Source organism: Hippichthys cyanospilos, chromosome 1 (assembly GCF_059441005.1).
Source record: "Hippichthys cyanospilos isolate Australia breed blue-spotted pipefish chromosome 1, RoL_Hcya_1.0, whole genome shotgun sequence".
Lineage (NCBI taxonomy): Eukaryota > Metazoa > Chordata > Actinopteri > Syngnathiformes > Syngnathidae > Hippichthys > Hippichthys cyanospilos.
The window spans coordinates 4391554-4416659 of NC_142369.1; the positions used below are offsets into that span (position 1 = coordinate 4391554).

The 25106-nt window shown below is 41.6% G+C and overlaps 2 protein-coding genes across 4 annotated transcripts in view; one reads left to right on the top strand and one right to left on the bottom strand.

Annotated features, from left to right (window-relative positions):
- fgf11a (fibroblast growth factor 11a) overlaps positions 1 to 23580 on the bottom strand; it is a 45256-nt gene extending 21676 nt beyond the window's left edge. The window contains exon 1 of the mRNA XM_088407572.1: positions 22717 to 23580. Within this exon, the coding sequence (XP_088263698.1) occupies positions 22717 to 22909 (193 nt within the window). The 5' untranslated portion in view covers positions 22910 to 23580. The remainder of the gene's footprint in view (positions 1 to 22716) is intronic.
- Positions 1 to 25106, top strand: part of nlgn2a (neuroligin 2a) — a 201680-nt gene that overhangs the window by 56557 nt on the left and 120017 nt on the right. The gene's annotated exons all lie outside the window — the stretch shown is intronic.

Here is a 25106-nt window from a genome sequence, read left to right on the forward strand (position 1 = left end):
CTCAAACAGTGAAGACATTGCAAAGTGTGCCACAGTGACCTTCTGCAGGATTATCCAGACGCAACGTTGTTGGTTGCGCCGCATGGGCGGCGGGACGCTCGCCGCCAAGCCAATCAATCGCAATTTCATATGTACCCTTGGCTAGAAAAAGCGAAATGTGGAGAGTCTCCGTCGAGACAGCATGTGGGAAAATGGCCGCCTCCTGAGAAGGATGAAAACGGCTGCTTGATTCATTTTTCATAAACACAATATCAGCATATTTCTAAACGTACAAGTTGATTTTTTTTTTTCCTTCATTTTCAACCCCTTTATCAGAGGTTTCGACTTATCACCGCCCAACTCAAAACCAGACCGCTTGATTGTTTGAAAAACACGATTTTGAACGCGAAAGAAGTCATACGTAATAAAAATAATTGCCGTAACGGGACGAGTGAGCTGCTACAGGGTGGATGTCATGCGGCTGTTAGCAACAAGTCCCTGTTGTAGCTAACAGCAATCCGTGTTAGCTGAGAGGGTTTCAGAATTATCTTTAATAAAAGAAGCAAGCAGTCTGAACCATTGTCAAAGTCAATCCTGGTTCACAGGGAATATCACAAAAATGTAGAGGACCATCTAAAAGTTATGAAGAGTGCATCAGTTAGTGAACACGGAAAGCTATTGCATTTCACTTGTTTATTAACTGTAGTCTTTTGGCATATGCACACAATCATAATCTTGGTGGAAAACAGATGGTGCGTAACTTTGTCTTTTTATGGCAAAATGAACCCGAGCTGCGACGTGAGAAAAAGGAAAAACTGTTTCAAGAGCATCCAACATTACACTGGTGCTGCATTCACTGACCACTCACAATATGGAAAATCTGAAACACCTGCAACAGTGTATACAATTTACAAATAAGATAAGAAAATATTACAAATTTACAAAAGATGAGATTTATACTGGTTTTCTTTCATTTTTACAGTGTCATGAAACTCTTTGTTCGTCCTATTCACGGTAACGTATAAAATACCAGAACTTGACCCCAAAATTAAACACAGGTGGCGTCCTATATTTGGCGAATTACGGTACATAATGGCTTTTATCTGAGCTGTTTTGGTCCACTACAGTGGGGTTGAGTTGCGTAATAAGTACATTAGATACTCCCATACGCGATGAACATTCTCTTAATGTCCACAATGGCTTTGCAGCCCCGATCACGTCGGGCTTCTGCTTCGCAGTGAGCCCAAATATGAGCTTGCGCGTGCAGCGCGGAGTCTTGAGGGCGCGGCCAACTAAAGAGTAGGAGCCGACGACTCGGAAGAAGCGTCGGTGAGCAAGTGTTCCCGCTATGAACTTTTAATGAGGCGCATCAACTATGAATGAGAACAGAGAAATACGGGAGCAGCTGGCAGTTTGCCCTCAGTTCCACAGCGGGCTTGTGTGTCGCTCGTGTGCGCGCGAGCCTTTCATCCAACCTCGTACCTCCGTTTTCAAATCCAGTCTCACACCCTCTTATTCAGCACATCTCTGTAAATCATTTACAACGGCAATATGTAATCATTCAAGCACAACGCTTGAAAAGTCAAGTACCCCTCGCTTGGAATCAGTCCGTCGAGCAAATATAACGCCGCCGCCTCTGATTGGACAGCGCGGTCTCGGCGGCGAGACCGAAAGTTCCGGCAACCGCCTCGGATAAAAACTCATCTGTTGGCGGTTGGCCGGCCGAACGCAGAAGGTCAAACTGGAGTGTGGTAATCTGTAATATCCTGAGTGTTAATCCCAAATTAAGCCTCAAACCACACATGGGGCCATGTGCCGCTCAGCACATCTGCCTCGTCGTAGCCCCGAGCGCTAGGAGGAGGCGGTTGTTTGACCTTCGCGGTATCTAGTAATGCTCGACTTCGACCCCGGCATCTCAAAGGGGATATCAATCCAAAATTAATAAGCTTCTTCATGAGATCTGGTCTTGGCACAGTCACAAACACAAAGCACACTACCGAAGAAAAAAGAAAACGTTCCGGAGCAGGCTCGCTTGTGCAAAATCAGGGAAACCTACCCAGAGGACTCAACGTTTTAGCCAGGCCTCAATTTTGGACGCTGACAAAATGACCAAAACCACAAACACACCACAGTGGAATTGTGCAAAGTCTTGACACACAAAAATCCACCATAACCACCACTCTGAAATCTAGTCTCAGAAAAGAAAGAAAGGAAGAAAGAAAAAGAAAGAAAGAAAGAAAGAAAGAAAGAAAGAGTGGGTAGGGTTTAGGTAGGTAGGGTAAGGTAAGGTAAGGTAGGTAGGTTGGTAGGTAGCCTTTATGATGTTTTGAAGTCTATGAATGTATGTGTATAAAAGTGCTCTTGAGCTGCCGATCTAGTCCAACCAACAGTCTCAAGGGGGTCGAGGAAAATTGTCGTATCTCAAGAACTCTTTGTCCTCCAGGGGAAGAAGTCCAGATAGCGATTGTTTTGGAAGCAGGCTGAGAAGTGTAATCGACCTTGACTTTGCGACAAGAGACTCTGGATAGGCTTCAAGTTGCAGAATTAGCAATAAAGCCCTCTCGTTGAAAGCAACTTGAGTCAGACTCGGAAACTAAACTCAGAAATCATGCGTCAAGATGTCAATCCCGCTTGACATAATAAAGTAAGCTAAAGAAACATAGCAACTCCACGACAACGGATACAGCAAAGAATCAACCACTCAACAGTAAAAACATGACCCCTTATGACAAAGGTGAACGCTACCGTAATAATAAAGCACCCGTGCAAACCTTGATTCATCTAAAAACTGACTGAATTTGTTTCTTTTTTTATGTTTCTTGTCTAAACGTCCGTCTGTCAGAGATTAAACCAACAGTCCTTCGCTCCACTTTCCACAAACAAAAACCCGCTGCTTAAGTCCACATTTTTCTTTTCGGTTTCTTGTCATTCACCCGCCATATTGTCTCTGGCACCCACTGACGACTAGAGACAAAACACTTTTTGTCGAGTAATATCTCTCCGAGGCAGCTGGAAGTCACACTGGCCAGGATGCAGAACGCATCCATGTGCTTTTGATGTTCCGTATCGTTTAAAAGTCAAACTCGGCCTTCCGTCGTCTTTTGCCTCCGCAAAGGTCAACGTCGTTTACCAGTGGAGATTTTTTTGAGAAAGTCCTTCTTGACCGAGGCCACTTCCCGCCTCTTTTGCACACTTAATAAGCTTGTAACTCCCTACCGACGCCAATATTCTCTCGCTCGCTCGCTCACTCTCTCTCTCTCCCTCTCTCTCCATAAGCGCAAGAGGCCCCGGGCTATTAATCTGTGGATATACAGTATAGATTTTACAACTGCTAGTATTTCATCTCTCAGCATTTATGGCTTCAAATGGTAAACACTTAATGTATAAAAAGAGTAATAACATCCCATGTATTGGATGGAGAATGTGTCAAAAGGTTTTGGGGGAACAATGGAATTTTTTATTTATTTTTTTTAGGAACTTGAAAAAAAATCTTCTCCGCATTGCTTTCTCTTCACACTTTTTTGGCGGATCAATAAGGATGAAAGTGATGAAGTGCAGTCAAAGCCCAAAGTTTGCACCCTGAGAATAATTAGGAAAAGTACAAAGCCATGTCCGATACACGCAAGGTCAACAAAGACGCACACAAAACGTGAACTCCGCTAATGCTGAAGGAAGGGGAAAAAAAAGGCTGCTTGGCAGATAAAGTTGGCATATAAGAAGAGCTAAAAGAAATAAATACCAGCAAAAGCTTCTTGCGTGCTGCCCAGAGGCCATGGAGATGTTGTTATTTATCTAATAGGATTACGATGATCACATTTAACTGGAAGCACTTCTTTTCAATTTCCATTTCATCTTCATCCGTGGAAGTGTTTGCAGGGCTGGATTTAAACACGTTTCTTTGTGTTTCGGAAATGTTCCACATTCCAAACGTGACGCAATATCAGCTGCTCAACATGCTTTGGAGGGCAAATTGAACCTAAGCTTTGAATCAATTTCCAGTTGGAATATCAGTGCAAAAAGCAAATCTCTCCCTTTTTTTGCAAATGCATTTGGAGTTGTTTTACCTGCACTGTGACCCAAACTATTGTATTTCTCAGAGTACAAGTCGAGTTTTTTTCCTTCATTTTCAACCCCTGTATTAAGACAATTGAATTGCAGCCGCGTAACTCAAAACAGGCCAATTTTTTTTCCCCACATATCTGTGTTTGAATAATATTAATTCAGATGTGAAATAAGTAATATCACATTTTTTACAAGGCTTAAAATGAGTATATATATATATATATATATATATATATATATATATATATATATATATATATATATCGCATTCTCCGCACTATAAGGCGCACCGGATTATAAGGCACACCCTCAATTAATGACACATTTTAAAACTTTTTCCACATATAAGGCGCACCTGATTATAAGGCGTACCCTCAATTAATGGCATATTTTTAAATTTTTTAATCACAATATAGTAATACTCTAATAATAATAATAACTCAAATACTAACTCTAAACTCTCAATAGCACAATAACTCAATGTCAATATGACCAACCTCGTTCAACTATAAACACACTGAAGAAACGGGTCAAGCTTAATTTATCAGTTATTCCCCATCTACGAATCCCAATCTCAATATTGATCCATATATAAGGTGCACCTGATTATAAGGCGCACCATTAGGTTTTTAAAAAAAAAAATAAGGCTTTTAGGTGCGCTTGAAATTGCGGATTATACGGTACATCAAATACGGTATAGTATGCATCCATTTTACAGCGTATGCACAGAACGTTGAAAAACGCACTTTGGCGCTGCCTTATTGCCTGTTTGTTGTCAACAAGGAGGCTGCATGGATCATTTTTCTGGCGGACTTTGACGTATGATGAAAAGGAAAAGGCGGCTTGACTTGTGTCCTTCTGCCCTTGGATGTACACTCGAACAAGTCCATCACATGTCCTATGTAACCACTAAAGTCAAGGGTAAACTTGTACTCGCATTTTTATTACCCGAATTGAAGTAAAATAAACGTGTGTGTGGGGGGTCAACTTATAAGCGAGGTCAACTTGTACTCAGAGAAATACGGTATAATTCGAAATAAGTTTTGTTGTAACAATATTTCAAGACTTCCCTTAATTATCTGCCAACATAATGAGTAGGGCTACAGATAAGGTCTATATGACCCCAATTTACCTCGATTCTTTGCGCACCTACCCTACAACATGTAAAGGCTGCAGCAATGGCAAACGAGAAAAAGAGGGAAACGTCAATGAAAATAATGCTTCTCGAGAATCATAGTAATGACATTTGTGCTTTTTATATAATGTTCTAGTCTTTTTTTGGTACAAATACATATAAAACCTTGCTATAGACCTTGTAAATACAGACAAATGTCATTCTAATGAAAATAATGCCAAAACCGGCATTGGCATCAGCCTCATTCAAATCTAAAACAGTTGTGGCCCTATGAATCAATGAATAGGCAGTACAAGCAAAGCTCTAAATATAAATGGACTCTCGCTTAAATGGGGAAAAAAAAAAAATCCTATACAGACGATGAGGTCAAACTGAACTCTTAAGAGCGACTGATTTAAAAAGCTTAAAACTAAAAAGTGTCAAATGATCGAGTCCCAGGGACAAAAGGAGCCGCTGGAGACGAAAGCGCTAGCGAGCGCGTGTGGGGAGGAAGATAAGCAGACGGGATAAAGAGCCTGATAGAAAACGGGATGAGAGGCAGAAGACAAAAGTGCTCATCAAGAGAGGAGCCAAGACGCCGTCGGCGATGGCGGGAGGGGACGAGAGATCGAGGGACTCGGGAGTGTAAATAACCTTCAAAAGCAAATGCCACTTCGCAAGAACCGAGGTCAAAATTTCTGATGATTTTCTCATCGCATTTCATTGCCACAAAATGGCATACAGGCCTCGCTCCATTAAAACCGCTTCACCTCTCGCTGTTTCATGGCGTTCATTTTATTTTTTTTACGTTATGCTTTGAACTTTGAGAATATTTAAACAGAGAAATGGAGAAAACCTGCCCAGGCTCGGGGAGAACATGCAAACACCACACAGGAAGGCCAGAACTTGGTGGATTTGAAGTCGGGTCCCGTTAACTGTGTGGCAAAGTGCTATTCAATGAGCACAGAGCTGCCCACTGAAAAACGTCCTAAACAAACAATAAAAAACATAATAAAGGAAAGCCATTCAATTATATAAACAAAAAATAAAATTAAAATAAATAGAAGACATACAGTATAACAAATACAAAAAATATCAATGACCAAGGCATATGGTGTAATAAGCGGTAAGACATTCAAAACAAACACAAAAAAAACACTCGTATCACCAAAAAAAAGGATAATAAACAAAAAAAACAATAATTGAAAGAAAAGTAACTAACAAAAAAAGTCACTAAACAAATGGACAAAAAAGCTGATAATACATGAAGAAACCTATTTAAATCCATACGATAGAAAAAAAAAGTTAAGGAATAATGAAAAAAAAATCTTACAAAAAAATCTTATGACCTTGAAAGAAACACATAATAAATAAAAAAACACAAAAATCAAATGAGACAAGAAAAAATAATACGCAAAAGCAAAACAAATGTAAATACATACAGTATAATGAAAGAAAATCTTAAAAATAAATGTCAATAGATCCATCTTATTAAACGTAAACAAATTAAAAACATACACTATATCAATTGAAAAAACATTCAAAGGAAAAACATAAAGAATGAAAACATATATAATGAAAAAACCACAAATGATGAACGAAATATAATTAAAAAAAACATGAAAACAAATGTCATCGCATTCAATGAAATAAACAAAAAAACTACATAAAAATGTAATAAATGAAAAATGTAATTATAGACAAGTTGAACGATAGAGCTTATAAACAAAAAACAAAAACAAATGTAAATATGAACACTATTATAAAAAAATCAAATGAAAGATGATAAACAAAAAACGTATCATAAATAAACAAAACAAACAAATGTAAACACATCCAATATAATGAATGAAATATTATATATATATATATATATATATATATATATATATATATATATATATGTGTGTGTGTGTGTATATATATATATATGTGTGTGTGTGTGTGAAATAACCCAAGCAATAATTGAGTCCAGCACTACAAAGCTTTCTGGCTTCCTCGTCAAATAATTTTGACGCTGGACTCCATCGAGATTTCCCATCACTCAAGCTGAAGAGCGGGCATTTTCTTCCCAGGTAGGAGATACCTGCAAACGGGGTCCAAATGGATTCGAGAAGCTTGCACGTGATTAGATAAGTAGCCGACGGCCAACGCGGGGGTGGAGATGAAGATATCTTCCCCCCGAGGTGGCCGGGACGAGGTCGCCTAGGCCCTTGAAGGTCAAAGAGCTCCGAGAAGGCGGCCATGATGAAAACGGCGTCACCTCGCTCTTCTAACGCTCAAATCAATTCAATCGGCAGAACTAACAACAAACGCACACTTTGATCTCCCTTCTCCTTTCCTGGCGCTTTTGTTTTGTTTGTTTTTTTGGCTAGCCTCCATCTTTCAGCTGTTTAATGCACTCTTCATGCTAAGTGCAGACTCCTACCAAGATGGATGGCGAAAATTCCCCCAAGAGCCATTAGGGGGCAAATCCAAAGCAATTTCTTGTCTGGAGAAGCTCTTCAGACGACACGAGGAATGTGCCACGCTATCACTCGCAGGCACAAGTGACAGAGACAAAGTGCCGCAATAATCATGCAGATACGACTCGCGTGCGTCCTTCCAGCCCGAGAAGGCGCAACATCTTTCGGACTTGAAAAAAATGTGTGTGTGTGCATATGTGTGGTTTTAGGTTGAAAAGGTCATTAGTGTTGATTTTTTTTTGGGGGGGTAGAATTTTTTTGTGGTGAAAAATTGGGAGTTTTTGATTTGTGGAAGTGTTGGCGTCCTGAAAATCAATGAGCTATATGTTTTGAATTTCAAATTGGAACCTTGTAAATGACTCGTTGACTGACGGATGGTCTTATGTGGAATACATGTAGAATTATGAGTGAAAATGTTCACATTTTGGGGAAAATATGAAATTTTGGATTGTGAAAAATAAAACTGCCATGAATTTTGGGAGTATCTTGATGTCAGACTGGTGAGACAACTATGCAATACTTTTCTCTGCGATGATACAAAGAAGTGTCTGATGGAGCTAATTGTCAATTTCAGGTGCCCTAGAACATTTACTCAACAACAAACCAGAAGGAAGACAACGCACTTTTACTCGCGAGGAGAGGGGACAAAGATGTGAAACTTTAGAGATCTTCTACCATTCTGGTTACGGGTTTCTGTCCACCCCTCTTTTATTTGTTAGGGTTAGCGCTAGTTACAAAACTACCCAAAGTATACCAATTATTGGTCAACCAATCAATCCAATATTTGGATTCAGTTCGACCCAACTTTCTGGATTATTTTAAACAAAATAACTTATTTTTTTTAGGATTTTCTTTCAATAAATGACCCATTGTGTGTGCTAAAAATCAGGTTGTAATAAAATAACAATGTTATCCTTTCAAAAAATTTCAACAGTTTAAAGCCTCCAACTGGAATCAATCCCACATGTGAAAACGAGGCACTCTAATGCTAAAGTGACTTGTTATTAATTGAATTACTTTTCAAAGCAAATAATCAGTAATTAAGTTAGTTTTTCAGGCTTAAGTTCAGGCAACCTAGAACAATTAATAAACAACAAACCAGAAGGAAGACAAGTAGCTTTTTTTCGCGAGGAGGGCAGACAGGGACCTGCACCTTCTCAGATCTCATTCCAGTCTGGTTACAAAACCACTTTCAACCCTGAAAGGTTAGGGGGGACATTATGTCAGCAAGGTTACATTCAGTTTCTGATGGTGGGGGATGGAGTTGGCGGTCCATATACTATCAGTCCATGCAATCACTGCTATATTCTTTCCCAGGAACATAGCGACAGACCCTGTACGGTTCCATCCTGTGATTAGGTCATCATGCCTGTTATTTGGTCAATAAGTCATCATCCCTGTGATGAGACATGACTACGCCAACAGAAAAAAATCATGTCTACCAATATACACGTTGCAGAAACAAATATGGTATAACCTATATACAATTATTTTAACACTAATGAGCCGCGCAACCATACCTAATATTTTGGCTGCCGCTTATACCGCCACGGCTCACCACCTGCCTCTCGTCTTCCCCGCTTGGCAAAATGCTGAGCCGGCGCTTCTTCCTCCTTCATGTGGCTCTCTCGCTCTCGTTCTTCTGCATGCTCGCCCTGTCATAGGCGCGCTCAAAAAGCTACAGCAGTGGAACATGGGGCACAATGCTAATCAGGCTGCACACACGCCAGAGACCCAAAACGAGTGTCGGGAGTTGCTCCCCCCCCAAAAAAAAAGCATCATTTTCTTTCCCAACTGAGGCAATTAAGAGATGCCTAATGAGGAATTTTTGCGGTGTCGTTGTTGTTGTTGTTGTTTTGCCGCAGGTCACATGGCTTTTATCACTTTCATTTGCAAAGTGAACACGGGCCCCCACCGGCAGCTTCTGCCGAACGAGGTGCCGCAATCCATCAGTCAGAGGAAGCGTCAGTCATGTCGCACGCGCAAGCGTCTCATCTCCTCGCTGCGGTAAATTGCGCACTATATTAGATTGTGTGATTACCTTTTTTTTGCCTCATTTGTCTTAATTTGTCTTTTTTTTTTTTTTTTGGCCTGCCGATTTGTTAATTTTTCACGTTTTTAATGGCTTCACTTGTCACCCGCAGATTGCGGCATCCTTGGTTTGCATAACTGGAAAATGTGCAGGGGGTGGTGCAAAAGTAGCTTTTATTACAGAGAACAACAGTTAATTATGTCACACTTAATTTCCCTGATTATTTGCTGTTCATAAACGGTTACTCTCCAGTTCTCCGGAACGAGTTCTCAGTGCTTCTATATATTACATGCTAGCTTAGTGGTTAGCATGGCTTCTCCATCTTATTCGTTTTTATAAACATACTTGTTCAACTTTGATAAAGATATTTGTTAGCTTAACATGGTAGCACAGTGTGTAAGCATGTTAGCTAGAAAAATCGCAAAGCAACTTAGCTTTGCGCCTAGCCATCTTTAAATATCATTCAATCCTTATTTGATATTACACACACACACACAAACCGAAATTTGCTCCAGCATGGAAAGAAAAAGCCAAAATGAAAAGGTAGATAAGTAGATACAGGTTTTGACAACCTCACACACACACACACACACACACACACACAACTAAAACAAATTCTGAAACACACTCTCTAAAACAAATTACAAAACAAATTACCCAAAAACCTCACTCACAGTAAAAAAAAGAATCTTGGAAAAAAATGCTTCTGTCAGTTTAAAAAAAAACAAAGGAATGCTTTTTTTTAATATGTATTTATTTTTTTTAAACTAGTGTAAATGGGCTCCCATAATCAGCTTTGTGGGCAGATGTGCTCAAAGTTATTTTCACACTGAGGCAGATGCAATGATTTCTAAAACATTTCCTTGATTTGTTGGTCGAGTCTCAATATACACCGTAGGCAGACTTCACTAGATTTTTTTTTTTCTTTTTTTGGCCCAGCTCCTGATAGGACACTTGTTGCATCCGTTGGATCGACTTAATTATCCGCTCAGGACCACCTGGCTCCTGATGGGACCACAGCAGGAAAACAACCTCTGGTGCCCCCCCCCCCCCCCACCCCCCTCAAAATGTGGCTGCAAAATCTTTTTTGCATGTTTTTTTTTTTTTTCCATCTCCCCAATCTGCGTGTGCCCGCCTGCCTGTGTAATCATATCCTTTGCACCATAGGCTCCCAATGCAATCTCATGCATCACTACTCTTTAATTAAACTGATTTGCCGAATTTTTTTCCCTCCCGTTTGAGCCAGCTTCATTCAAATCCATGCAGCGCTGCACAGGTGTCCAACTCGAGGCACGGGTGCTAATCCGTGTTCTAATCCGAAGGACATGAAGCATCGTAAAACCCTCATTATCTTTATTTCTTTTAATTTTCTAATTTAAGAAAATGGATACATCCTTTGCATGAGAATAAAGGAAGGACATTAAGATTGATAACATAATTCCCTAAATGTAAGACACACTTTTTTATTTCCCCACAAATGAAGGCCAAAAGTAAGGGTGCGCCCTATAAACAGTAACTTAAAAATGATATATATAGTTTTTAATCCAACAGCATTCGAGGAAAATAGATCCATCAGCCACATAAAAGAATTTTGATGCACATTCATGCATTTTTATATCAGCCTTATTCTTATTTGAAATAATTATCATAATGAGACGAGCTAGAGGGGGACGAGGGCAAATTCACTTATCGCTGGGGTGCTCCGGTCCCCATTAAGCGCGAAAACCAAGAGCTTACTTCTGTGCATCTCAAGCTATTCAAAGTCACTTTACAGGAAAACACAAACAAGCGACTAAGAATAAGATCGCGTGAGGTACACCCCCTCGGCAGTGCGCCGGCACCCCCCCCCCCCCCCCCCCCCCCCCCGACTCTTCCCCAGTGTTTCCCCTTGCCGCTCGCCGCACGCAAACCTCGCTCGGCCGCAAACGGACACTCCCGTCCCCGTTAACGTCCTTGCCATACACAAACGCAGTATTCCCCGACTTCCCTCAATGACATTAATCTTACATGTGGACTTCCGCAGGAAACCATAACATGACCCTGAGGGTGTGTGTCTGTATTTGGGGGGGAGTGGTAGTTAATATTTGAAGCTGCTGTGTCTCAAGCCTGAGTGTTCCTGTTACATTGAGATGTAGCACTAACATCAGTCCCTGTTTATATAATATTGGACAGAAATGTAAAGTGAGGTACAAATGCTTACACGTACTCATGTACAACTATTTTTTGCATCATATCATCGGAAAAATATCACTGTGTTATGATTCAGTCGAAGTGTAACTGTAGAACCACAGACAGAAACAAAACAGAAAAAAATTAGTATGAGTGCAGACAGAAGTAGACAAGCGCCTGACGAATGACGGAACAGAAAAAAAGGTCAAATGTTGCCCTCTAGTGGTGGTGGAAGGTTGGCCAAAAGTACACAGACAGGCTGACGAATTGACGATTAGAATTCCGTATGGCTTGAAAAAAACGACGTGCCAATGACGACGGAAAGGGGGTGGGGCTCTGACGGATGACGAATGAAAAAAAATGTAAGATGCTCACCTCTGAACACAACACAGACATACGCCCGTTCTCAGAATACTGCAAACACACAACAGTAACACGCCCGATGGAAAGCCTGCCAGCTGTATTTGCTGCAGATTGCCCCCTGGTGGCTTGTTGAAAAACTGCAGATAGGCCGAAGTTTATGATAATCATGACACACTAAAAATCAGATTCCTTTTGGGTCAGAAGAGCTTTTCTGCTACCTGCATCCTTGAGCGTCATACCTCAGCAAATGTTACCGACTCCCTCAGGTAGCCAACTTGTGATGTCTCCCTATCGCCGCCATCGACTTTGGAGGCCCTGCTTCCTCTTTGCTATCGGCCCATCTGGCCAAGATGGATCTCTTTTCCTTCCCACCTTGGACGCCTCTGTTACTTTGTCTCTCTTGGTGGCTAAGGTCAGCGCTGCGGAGAACATCGGTCCTCCGCTCAATACTTCTTGCTGTTTAACCCCTGGGTGTCTGGGGATTTTTCACTTGCCTGGCCAACTTGGGCTGACTTTGAAAGGGTCATAACATTGTCAAATTTAAAAATATATTCATATTCAACCTATCAAAATGTCCAGTGGCATCAGCCCTATCCATATATATATATATATATATATATATATATATATATATATATATAGATAGTAGGGAAAAGCTATGTTCCACAAATGTAACTACGCAGAAGTAACTGCAGAAGTGACTACGATTTATATTTATAGATTTATGAAAATGAAACATTATTTGTTATGTCATGATTAGAATATTATGACTTTTGAAGACTTTTGCATTATGGGAGTCCAGGATAAGTCAGTCATTGAAGTCCTTAAAAGGCTTGCAAATGTCATAAGTTGGCCGCTACCGCCACCTGGTGGTTTGGGGTGTCAATACAAACATTTCTATTCATCCCCGTTCGCGAGTTGCCGTTGAAAGGATTAATGCCAAAATCGGGGGTAATGCAAGATTTAACATCAGGTTTTCAATATGTCCAAAATTAACAATATTTCCAATTTTGAATGGCAGTAAATGAGCACGACATGGGCTAAATTTGACATCTGCAGGGTGTACCTCTCAACCTCCTGTTTGCAAGCATTTAGAAAGGAAGGCAGCATGGCATATTGAAAGTCGCCTTGTTTTGACAATCTATAGGATATTTTAGCCTCCTAGTGTTTTTTTTTTGTTTGCTTTTCCTCTGATATCACACATCAAAAATATCAAAAAGCCCAAGTTGGGTCAAACTTTCCCCCTGGGACCATAGATGTGTTGTTCCTTACACACGAGCCAACATTTGTAATGCTCGGAAAGAGCGGCAATTTCAAGAAAGAGAAAATGTGTTCATGGTGGTAAAGTGTGAGTGAACCCCCCCCCCCTCCCCGAACATCACACATGAAAAATGGACTGAATCTGCTGAGTTTCATGATGAGAATTTAATGTCTTCCCCCCCCATCCCCTCAGACTGAGCTTGTCCTTACGCACATCGTGCGATACCCACTAAAGGCAAATATATATGTTAATATTTCCATTTATGCGCGCAACGTGAAGGAAGAGGCGGTGTGTAGATGTGAGGTGTTTTATTTTCCAGCCGCCCACGTGACCTTTGTGAATGTCAGCAACCCGAGCGCCGGGGCGGGAGCCGCCGCGTCCCACTTCAAAACGGCCAATAAAGCCGAAACGCTTGAAAAAATAACGATGATACATTTCAGTGAAGGGCCGTCCTTCATGACCCAATGTTCCCGAAGGGGCCTGGCGCCACCTCCGTCTCTTTGCACTTTTGGAGCCGCCTCAATTCTCCCATCTGCCATCCAAGTTGCTCCTCATTTGATTTAACAAAAGATCGATACACAAAGAAAGAACGCGAATCTTAAGATTGGGATATCACTAATGCAGAGGTCCCCAACCAAAATAATGATATTAGGGATCTCTTGAATCACTTCTGATGTTAGCGTCGTTAGCACATCGTTAGCATGTTGGTAGCACATAGTTCGCACATCAGTTGACTAGGTAAACAACACAACACAGAAAGTACTTTGCATGCCCTTAAACTAAACTTAAGCAAACGAACTTGCTCAAAATGATCCAAAAACAAATACCACTGGAAATGCATAATAAACATGTACAAATAAAACAACCTAAACAACATTCTCTACACCTACCGCCAATACTTGCGCCATCTCAAGGCAAACAAATGAACTGCATTATCAACTGCTATAATTTATTTATTTATGATTTTTTTTTTTTGGGGGGGGGGCCTAGGGACGAATTAGGCTATTTACAGTAGTGCCTCCACTTACAAAAAGATTCACGTTATGAAATGACTTCTGTAGAAAAAAATAATGAAGTATTTCATTTATTTTAATGAATAATTCTCTTGTGGAATATAAAGCAGCATAATCCAGCCGCTTTTGTTTTTACCTCTGGTGTTGACTGAAAATGACACCACATGCGTTCAGGGCTCAGGGCATGACAGGAAATGAATCGCAACGTTTCTGCGTTTGGTCACATGACACTCACAAGCTAAGCCAACAACCAATTGCAACTCCGCTTGCGAATATCACAAGACATTTGATATTACCGGGGGCGACGGGGTTTTGGCAGATATTAGCATTATTAGCATGCTTTTTAATGTTGGGCTATTTTCGAATTGAGAGCAAATCAACTGGAACATGAATCGACTTCTTGCAAAATATATGTCTTGAGTTTGTAAAGCCTAATTTGAATGTGTATTCTCATTTTGTCTTTTTTTTAGCGCTTGCCTGGGCTGATTGGCGGAAATAAAAAAAAAAGAATTCACAGGGTGTAAATGATTTAAAAAAAAGTTTGACAACTGCTGACCTAACTTAAGCCTCCTAACGAAGCTACCCCCCCGCCCGCGTTCTCCTCGCCGGGTCTAATTGCGTGATGGATAATTTAATGGCGAAGGTCCCACTTTTGGAAGGCGCCGCGCTGCTTTCTCTCGCTCTCATCTGCACGCCAATGAACTTTGGGGTGAGAGCTTTGTAGATACTTTCTGTGCGTGTGTGCACGCCGTCAGCCGGCTGCCACATTCTGTCAAGGACGTGTCACGCACCTGTGCGCTGGCCCACCACGGGGCAGAACTTGTGCTCACGACAATTTTGTCAGTTTAGACAGGGTTTATTTGTCAATGTATTTATTTTTGCAAATGTAAGCGATCCCCAAAAATTATGAACATGAATGAATTGGTCGAGGTGGCAACTTATATTTTTTTGCTGGTCCGACATTCGTCAGAGCCCCGCCCCTTTTCCGTTTTTGCTGGTTTTCAGTTTTTCAAGCCATATAAAATCGTCTGTCCATCAGTTCGTCGGTGCATTTATTGCCCAACCCTCCGCCACCACCTTTTTAATTTTTTTTTTAATTTATTTATTTTTTTCTTCCCGGTCCGTCATTTGTCAGATGCTGGTCTAATTCTGTCTGCACTCATACTAATTCTTTTCTGTTTTGTACTTACACTTAAAATAAACACCATGTCTGTGGTTCTACAGGTATACTGCAATTGAAACACAACGCAGTAATATAAGTGTAACACGAAACAAGGTCAGTTAAGGGGTTTAAGCCTGGGCTATAATACACCGTGATGTTTAATGCAGGGTAGAAGAATGCAGTTAACAACCATGTCCACTGGATGGCATTCTTATGCTTTACATGACTCTCAATTGATGGATGTCGGTTCTCATTTTTAACTGACTGCCCTACAACCGGAGAAGACTGTTTTGTTTACATTTGTCTTCATCAGTTACATCAATCACAAGTGAAACAAAGTCTTGTTGAGGTCAAATTGGCTAAAAATAAAACGCCTTTAATTCAGGAATTAAAAAAACTTCTATCTTGCATTTCCTGACCAAGAATCAATCAAAGAAAGAATGCAAATTTGGTCTCCATTCATCGGTAACGTAAAACGCATCCCAGAATGTGCTTATCAGCAAGAAACCTGAGATCAGGACTAAAGCAGGAAGCAACTACAGTAAAGTCTGCTGTGTTATAGCTGCGAATCTCTGGAAAAGTCAGCTGTATAGAATTTTGTTGTTAAAAAATGTGGACATGCTGCTTTAAAAAAAAAAAAAAGTTTAATGTGTGTTTTGTCTGGGCCGATTAGAATAGAATTTGTCTATTCGAACATGTAACATGCCATTTATATTTCTACAAACATGGCAGGCAATACATATCGCAGTCCGCCTTTGCTGTATCGCGATACGCTTTTAAGACACAATACTCACCCTTGACCCCGCCCCCTAAAGCCACGACATCCCCGACATCCATCACGCTCAGTTTCTTTTCAACAATGCTGACAGTTGAAGATGAGGACACTAAAAGCGGCATTAGCATTTTATATGCAATCAATTTGCCGCATGGTTTGCGCGAAGACGTGGGCAACATAGCGATGGCGCCGGCGTGCCGTTGTCCCCGAGCGGCCTGACACGGTCACGAGCGCGTGTTTACTTGCGGCAGCCGAGCGCGCATGCTGCCCCGTCATCTTGCACTCGTCATCTTGCCACAATGAACTTGCCCGCACCAGAAATGGACGCCGGCCCGCGTCTTCCTTTCCTTTGATCACGCAAGGCCGGTGTCGGATTCGCTGACAGCCGGCGCCCTCTGACTCAAATGGATCGCGACGGCTTCTTTAAATGTGATGATTACAGAGATCAGTATTTCCATTTGAAGAACTGAGGAGTAGCCGTTCACTCATTCGCTCCCAAAGACGTATTTTTACGTTTTTTCCTTAAGCGTCCAGACATGTGATGACAAGTGCTAACTAATAATATTAGCGCAGATTTCAGACTATAAGCATCTACTTTTTTTCTTCATGCTTTGAACCCTGCGGTTTATCGGCTACTGCAAAAAGCATTTATTTTATTTTTTTTTTGCTAGCCACCAGGGGGCAACCACTCAGTAAACAAAAGAAGAAGATGCTTTGGAAGTATTGATTTTGAAGTTTGAACAGCTATTACCACCAAGGGCTACTCTTCACAAGTAAACTTCAAGCGGGCATGTAACTGTTGTGTTGGAGCAGTATACTAAAAATCCAAGTGTGTCTTATGTTGGAAATATATTGGTTTTGCTTTTATTTCTAAACATGTTCAGGGTGTGTTGAAGGCATGATGTTGCTGTAACAAAGCCGAAAAATAAGTTAAAAGAAATCCATGCGTCATCTGTCTCATAGGGGATGCCGGCCGGATTGCGCAATAATGAATCCTTTGCCGTCCTGCTTGTCCTAATCAGCCTTTCATTTCCATCCCTTCGTTTTCCTCCCCCTGCGGAGCATATTTAAAGATGCACGCGTGCATGGTAAAGCACTTAAAGCGCGGCTGCCAAGTGAATACATGCAACACGCTGAATAATGTAGTCGCACTGTAGGCATGTGCGAGCTTTAAATGGGGATCAATATTCATTGGGGACGACAAACATTTATTAGTTGAGAGCACTTTCAAGAAAACTTCCCAAATTTCCGCACGATCCATGTCAATTGCTGGGTCCCACTTCTAACACATGCCAAGGTGTATATATATATATATATATATATATATATATATATAATATAAATAACGGGCTGTGTGAAATCTGCATGAGGCCTTCACAATCAACAGAGTTGACATCTGTCCACTGTAAGTGAACGGGCATATATAGGTAATAGGCAGTCGCGATAGCTAATCAGATAACGAGCTGGTGACAGTAAGGCCAGCTAGAAGGCCTCAGGTTGAATGTAACATCTACGTGCCCTGTGATTGGATGGGAGGCAGCCCTATGCAGGGCAAACAAGCTACAAGGTGTTGTTTATTTTTATTTTTATTTTTTTTTGAAGGGTGGGGGGGGGGTAGTGATTCCAGCAGGGGCATGGATGACCCAAGGGAAAAGGCTTTGCTTTTGTCATGTAAAATATCATTTCAATAAAATAAGAATTTTCACCATTTTTTATTAGTTTCAAGTACTTTGATGCCCTCAGTTATTTTTTCACTTTTAGATTAAGCTGTAACCCCTATAGACACTGTAAAAAACAATGAACAGTTTTTAAAGTTGATTTATGTTGCTCTTTTGTTCTCGTTAAAAAGGATACAAATTTAGGTATGCTTATGCAACTTTTGTAGATAATAATCTTATTAATAGTCAGTGCAAGAGAAACTTTTCTCTTTCTGGGGGGGGGGGGGTAAAATGTAATTGAGAAGCACTGGCCTATGCCATTGCATTGCATTGGAGACATTGTGCAAGTGCACCTAATATTGCGACGCATGGCTTGCGCCCCCGCGCTGTTTTATACCGATCCGTTAACAATGGCGCCGCCCTGATGCAACCCAGTAGCACAATAGCGGCCGAACCTCTGACGTCGGGCCCGAAACAAGATGATTTAGCGAGAAAACACAGCGGGGAGGGCCAAAGCCCCGCTGTCCTTGAGAAGATAAGCTAATAAAGAGGCCCGTTTGTTCCCGGCGCGGCCCGGTCCATCCAGGCAGTAACTAGGCCCAGTTGAATGAGTGCTCTCCAAACGCCACCGCGCATTACCGATCGATCGGTGCGCGTTCGCCACGGGAGATGAAGAATCACGAAGCCGACAGGGACGCGCTTCGGCTCGGTTCCGAATCGGAGTCGCGGCCTCCGGGATAGCGCCGGCTATTTCGGTTTGGCTTTGATATCCAATAGGCGGCTTAACGTCCCCATTAGATCATATCAGTGACGCGCGCATGCAGAGGAGGGGGCGACATTATCTCCCCCGCGCACCCGCTCGCTCAATTATCGCGCCATCCCATCATTTGTTTATGTAAGCACATCAATCGTTTGCTTTGGGCTTCATTCGGGAATCCGCGCAGGTCAAGTCGACCTTGTGGGACAAAAGGTACAGTATGTGGGTCAGGCCGGGACACGGGAGCGCGTGGCCCACTCGCCTTCATCACTCGCACGCCACCAAACTTTAGGGATCCAAATTGATTGCTGATTCGTTTCTTTTTTTTTTTTCCAAGTCTAGTCTTTTCAAGCTGTCTACTAGTTCATAAGAGAAAATGTCCGTTAAAAAAATATTTCATCACTATATTTTTATATATATATATATATATATATATATATATATATATATATATATATATATATATATATATATATACTGTACTATGTACTTTTATTTATTTTTATATATATAATACACACATTTGTTATTTCTAAATGAGCAGTTTTAAGTGTTTTTAAGTACTATTTTTAGGTATGTTTTACATAGTTTACAGTATTCTTATTCTTATTATTTTACTATTTTTTTAAATGTTATTTTTCATAGTTTTTAAATTTATACACACACACACACACACACACACATATATATATATATATATATATATATATATATATATATATATATAAATATAGATAAATACAGTATGTGTGTGTGTGCTTAAGTTTGTGCGTAAAATAAAAAATTACATTCATAATTAGATATTTTTTTGTTGACTTTGCACTCATTTGCACTCATGTGTAAGTTTGTGCATAAAATAAAAAAATACATTCATAATTTTTTGTTGATTTTGCACTCATTTAGCAGCTAATTAAAAAGGTATTTTCAGTTGTAATACAGTACCAGGAAAAATCCTTTGTAAAACGTGATCATTATTATATATATAATGAAGTTATATATAGAAAATGGGTTCATTTAAGTCAGCAGTTTTCAGTATGTGGAATGTGTAGAAGTGCCATATTTTTTATTTTATTATCTCATCTATGCATGAGGTTTCCCAGAAATCGAACGAGCATCAAAGTTTGCCCTCCCTTGCTTTTGGCTACCGCGCTCGCTCGCTCGCTCGCTCGCTCTCACACACGCACACACAAGTCAATAAGCCAAAAGGGCCTCGAGGGAAACAACAGCCGGCCAAACTTTCCCCGCACGAGGCGATGACGCAGAAGCGGGCTGCTTTGCATCCCCCACGCAAAATATCGGAAACAGCTGACGACACCCGCGTGGCTCCACATGTCGTCGTCAAGCCTTGAAAGCGTCCCCTAGGGCCGCGGCGTGCGTCAAGGACGTGCAAACGAGGTCGGAGCGCGTGCGCTCGCTCCGCTGGACCTCCTTGATTGATGTAACCGCGCGTCGCCATACGTGCTACTTAACGCGGACCCCATGAGTGAAAGGCTCCATCCCATTACGACCCCGTGACCCCGGTCTCCATTCTCCGGTCCCTCCGTCGCCGTCATAAATCCATAAGCGGGACAAAAGCACCAGAGGCAACGTCCCCTCCGCAGCAATGGCCCACATATTTTACGAGTCTAATCACCGCCTGCGTGGCAGATGCCGGTCGCCGTTAGTGCTCCCCGTCAACTTTGCCGACAGAGCCGCAGTCTCGGCGCAGCTTGCGCAAACGCGCCGCAAAAAACTCAATCGTTGACCAAGAATGCTAATCACAAGGCTGCTAATAAATAACAGGATGCATTGAGAAAAGAAAATTTATCACCGGCCAATTTGTAGCTACAATATCCCTCATTGGGCCAAAAGTCCATTTGAAATCGTCTCATACATTATTATTGCAGCACACAAAAAATCGATATCTTAATTTTGAAATCGGAAGGAAAGCATAATAGTTGTTGAGGTTACTGCGACAAAACAAACCAAAAATATTGCAAAATCTCAACTTTATCATTTATTATACATGACAAGAGAACATTTCGGAACGTAGTTTAGCAAGGGTCGTGGAAATTTACATGATTTGCTTTTGCAGGCCACATAAAATGACATGGCGGGCCATATCTGGCCCCCGGGCCTTGAGTTTGACACCTGTGTTTAACGTGCAATTGCACATCCTTGGCACCAGGTGGTGCAGTGGCGCTCTCATTGGCAAAATCTGTGAGGGAGTTAGCAGCTTTTTAAACAGCTGTCAACACAAATTTTGATAACCTTTTTCTTCAGGTTAAAACGGGGGTGTCAAACTTATATAACTTTGCAGTCTGCATGAAGGAAAATCTATTCCCAAGTGGGCCGGACCAATAAAATCGTTGCGTATATTAATTTATCTTTGAATGGACAACTTCAAATGTCTCATTCTTTTTTGATACTGTCCAAAATAGTACAAGTAAAGCACTCTTAATGTTAATATTATTAACATTTCTATCACTCCTAAAACATTTCGAGTTTCTCCTGCTCATTTTCATAATTTACATCAAAATCATCTCGCGGACCCGATTAAACACGTTTGCGGGCCGGAAGTGGCCCTCGGGCCGTATATATGGCTCCCCTGTGTTACAATATTGAAGATATTGTTGCGACTGTGGTGATGTTTCGGATCAGTTTACCTTGGTTGTAATATCTTGATTTTATTTATTTATTTATTTTTTCACCATCAAACAGTTGAACTAGTCAAAAATGTTTCTAGTTCAAACAAAGATCGACGTGGTTTCCCCGCTCTTTAAAGGGACTCTGTGTAAGATTTAGGGCGTTTTTCAATAAAAAGGAATACATTAAATGACTATAAATGTTAAAAACTTGCAAATAAATGTGTTCTTAACGACCAACAACATGTTTTAAATATAATTGTAGGTCTAGTTGTCATGAAACGATATTACATGGGGGTGGCTCTTCGCCGTAGGCGGCCATGTTTGTTATAGCTACGGACAATGGTAAATGCAGCACCTCCTGCTGGTCGTAATGAAAAACAGTCTAAATCTTACACAGTGTCCCTTTAAGCCAAGACAGTGGGGGAACCAATCAGATAAACTAAAAGCATGAAATGCCATGAATTAAAAATATGTTTAATTAATGAACTAATATTAAATTATAAATAATAAATAAATAATACATTAAAATATTAAATAAAAGTGTCATTAATTAAATGTTTCATTTTTTAAACAAAACATTTAATTAACCATGAAACATTTATTTAATGACACTTTTCTTTCATTAATGAAACATTTAATTCATTAATGACACATTAATTTATTGAATTTTGGCTTTTTCGCTCCTCCATAGTTTGTATCTATTGTCAAGATGTCTTGTAAACCACCTGTCCAGCATTCTGTCACTTTTGCAAAAATCCAGATTTTACAATTTAGCGCATTTTCAAGTCTTCGATGTTTAAAAGATAACTTAATCGAATACATTCGAGTTATTGCTCGGCTCTTCCTTTCTAAATTCTATTTCCCTTAGCTGTGTTTTTTTTTTTTTTTCTTTAGTTTCCAAAGCTTATGGGAAACTGAATCCTATCGTTCAAAGCGGTAGCTGTCAGACCAAATTTGTCCAAAATGAATAGTAAAATATAAACGTCATCCCCGGTAGCGCAACCAAAACGGGACCCAAAGCAGACGCGACCCAAAGTTGGGAGAGCGGATTAGCCGAGCAGACTGGAAATGATCCGGCTCCGGCTCGTGTGCCGCCAACCAGGCTGGAAGGATTCCCGGATTGGGATTAAGATCTGGACTGGAAATTACAGCGCGGATGTCCTCTGCACACAGGATTAATTTGCGTTCTGGCCCGAGACCATCGCCATCCACAAACTGACAGACAAAGTGGCGGACGCGGAGCGGGGGGAGGGGCAAATCTGCAAAAAGCCGAGCTCACCTGGTCTTTTTTCCATTTTCCTCCCTCGGCTGCCGCATAATCGGACCTTGGATATCAAAATGAGGATTTGCTTCTGGCAGAGCGACTTGTTGCTTTTGGGGCACGGCTTTCGTTTGCTGGCAATCTGACGGTTGGTCTGGGGGTCCTTGACCTCCCGACGCTGCCGAATGAGGGAGCTGGCAAGGGCGGCCATCTTGCCAGCGCGTTCCCTGCGGCGGCGCCCGGGTGCCGGGGGGTAACGTGGGCCACCCCCCTGCCCGTTCGCCCAGGGCCACGGAGCAGCGCTACGCTAGTCTTGAGCCCGCGAGCTGCAGGAAAACCGACGATCGGCGATGGGGCCCCACCCTCAAAAACCACAAAACTCGCCAAAGATCCCGATCCGGCGATCCCTGAATCGATGCGTTTGCGTCCTTCTGCTCGGACCGGTCATGTTCTCATCCCGACGGACTCGTCAGTTCCGGATCTCCTTGAAGTTTGACTCAACCATCGCGGAGTCCTTGGATCTCAACGGATGCGACGACGGACGGCGCAAAGTCCAAGAAGCGCACAAGCGGATCGGACCTGAGGTATCAACTGGAAAAGAGGAAGCTGCCTGACTCACTCCCCCGTTCCGAGTCCTTCATGCCGTCCTGCCTTCCCGAGAGGACCAGTGAGGAGACGCGGGGGGCGCTCCGTCCCGGCATCCTTCCAGAGGTGACATTCAAAGAGTGCGAGAGGTGACGCCGGCTACCCCCCCATGTCCGAAGGAACCCAACCGGTCGCTCCGCCGAACGGTAGACGAGCGCCGCGTCCTTCGGCCGCGCTCGCTGCCTTGCAGCTGGCACAACTCGGGATGAATGAGTGCAATGAGAGACGGAGCGAGAGAGAGGGAGAGCGAAGGAGGGTGGGGAGGGAGCAGGGGGAGTGGCTAGCTGGCAGGTATGCAGTTTAGACAGCAAATTGGAGAAGTCCAATGTGCCTTTGGGTGGCCCTGTTGAGGAACGCGAGAAAGACTCTTAAGCTTGGTTTACGCCTGACGCGCGAACGCTCCGCGGGGAAATGAGACCTCGTGGTCGGCTGATATTCTCCCATACTCTAGGTGGCAGTTAATGGCCTCCGCAGCATACAAACAACGCTACTCTGTAACCAAGGTAGAGAATCTTAGCAGGTTCTTAGGATCTTAATTCTTCCAAGCTTTTTTGACTGACTCCTCCAGGAGTTTTTTACGATATTTAGTAGTGCTGAGTATTGTGTCTTAAAAGTGGATTGCCATATATTGCAATACAGCAAAGGCGTATTGCCATACATAATTATATATTGGATACACAGTAAGGTAAGGAATCATATTTGCTTTGTCCAATCTTTCTAGCGAAATGTCCTTATGTGGGAACAAAATACAGTACCAATGTAACAACGCAAGCAATGAAATGCAAAAATAGATTGTCCAAAACCTGTTTATTAAACAAAAACTCCAGTATTCAGAACCTTATGAGCACAATACTGGAAAATGCAAAAACGTTGTCCAAAAAGTGTAGTTTATAGAATAACGCCAATACAGTACAGTACTGTAAAAATACAGTACAGTATACAATATTGTACAGTATTTTTATTGTTGGGCTTTGTCCGTCTTGGGAAAAAAAATGTATTTTGAGTTGTTGTGCTGCCTTCAGTTTTTCGCATTATGAAAATATTTGTCTGCGTATCATACAGTTGCGTTGCTAATTGCAAGTAAGATGTCTGCTGATTCTTGAAGTCTTTCACATCTTTGCCAATGTAATTGTGAGGCTTCTCAGTTTGGACTGAAATCGTTTCGAGTTCACCATCCCGTCTACCTCCTTTGGAGCAAATTCAACATTCGGATTGTGAAAGCAAAACAGAAGCGTCATAACTTTGATGCCAAGCGTGCATTTTATAGCTGAGTTCAGTGCTGCTTGCACGATATTTATGCTTGGTAGATGATGAGGTTCCTGCACAGCTGCTGGAATTTTGAAGCTTGCTTGGCCCTCCAGACACAAAAAGTGGCAGACCGTTGCATTTCATTGTGCGAAAACAGGCCGGATAGCTACGATATGCCCAATGAGGCCTAGAAATGCACACGTTAGCGTGCTGGTATCAAACCTATGGCGTTACTGTCTGGGCAATTATCAGACATTTGGCAATTATCTGTCTGTATTCCTTTTTAAAATTACTTAATTACAGCTCATCAGTTAGCATACAGCGCTACAGTACTATATCATGACTTATTTGCTCTGAATTTCTTCTTTTTTTTGTTTTGAGTTTCTTCTTTTTCTTCTTTTAGTTCTGTCGTGTGTGCTATTGCACGGTTGTCAATCGGTGTGCAAAATGAGACACTACATCATCATTTTCTTTACACCACCGTACTCCTGAAAAAGAGGTTGTACGACCACGTT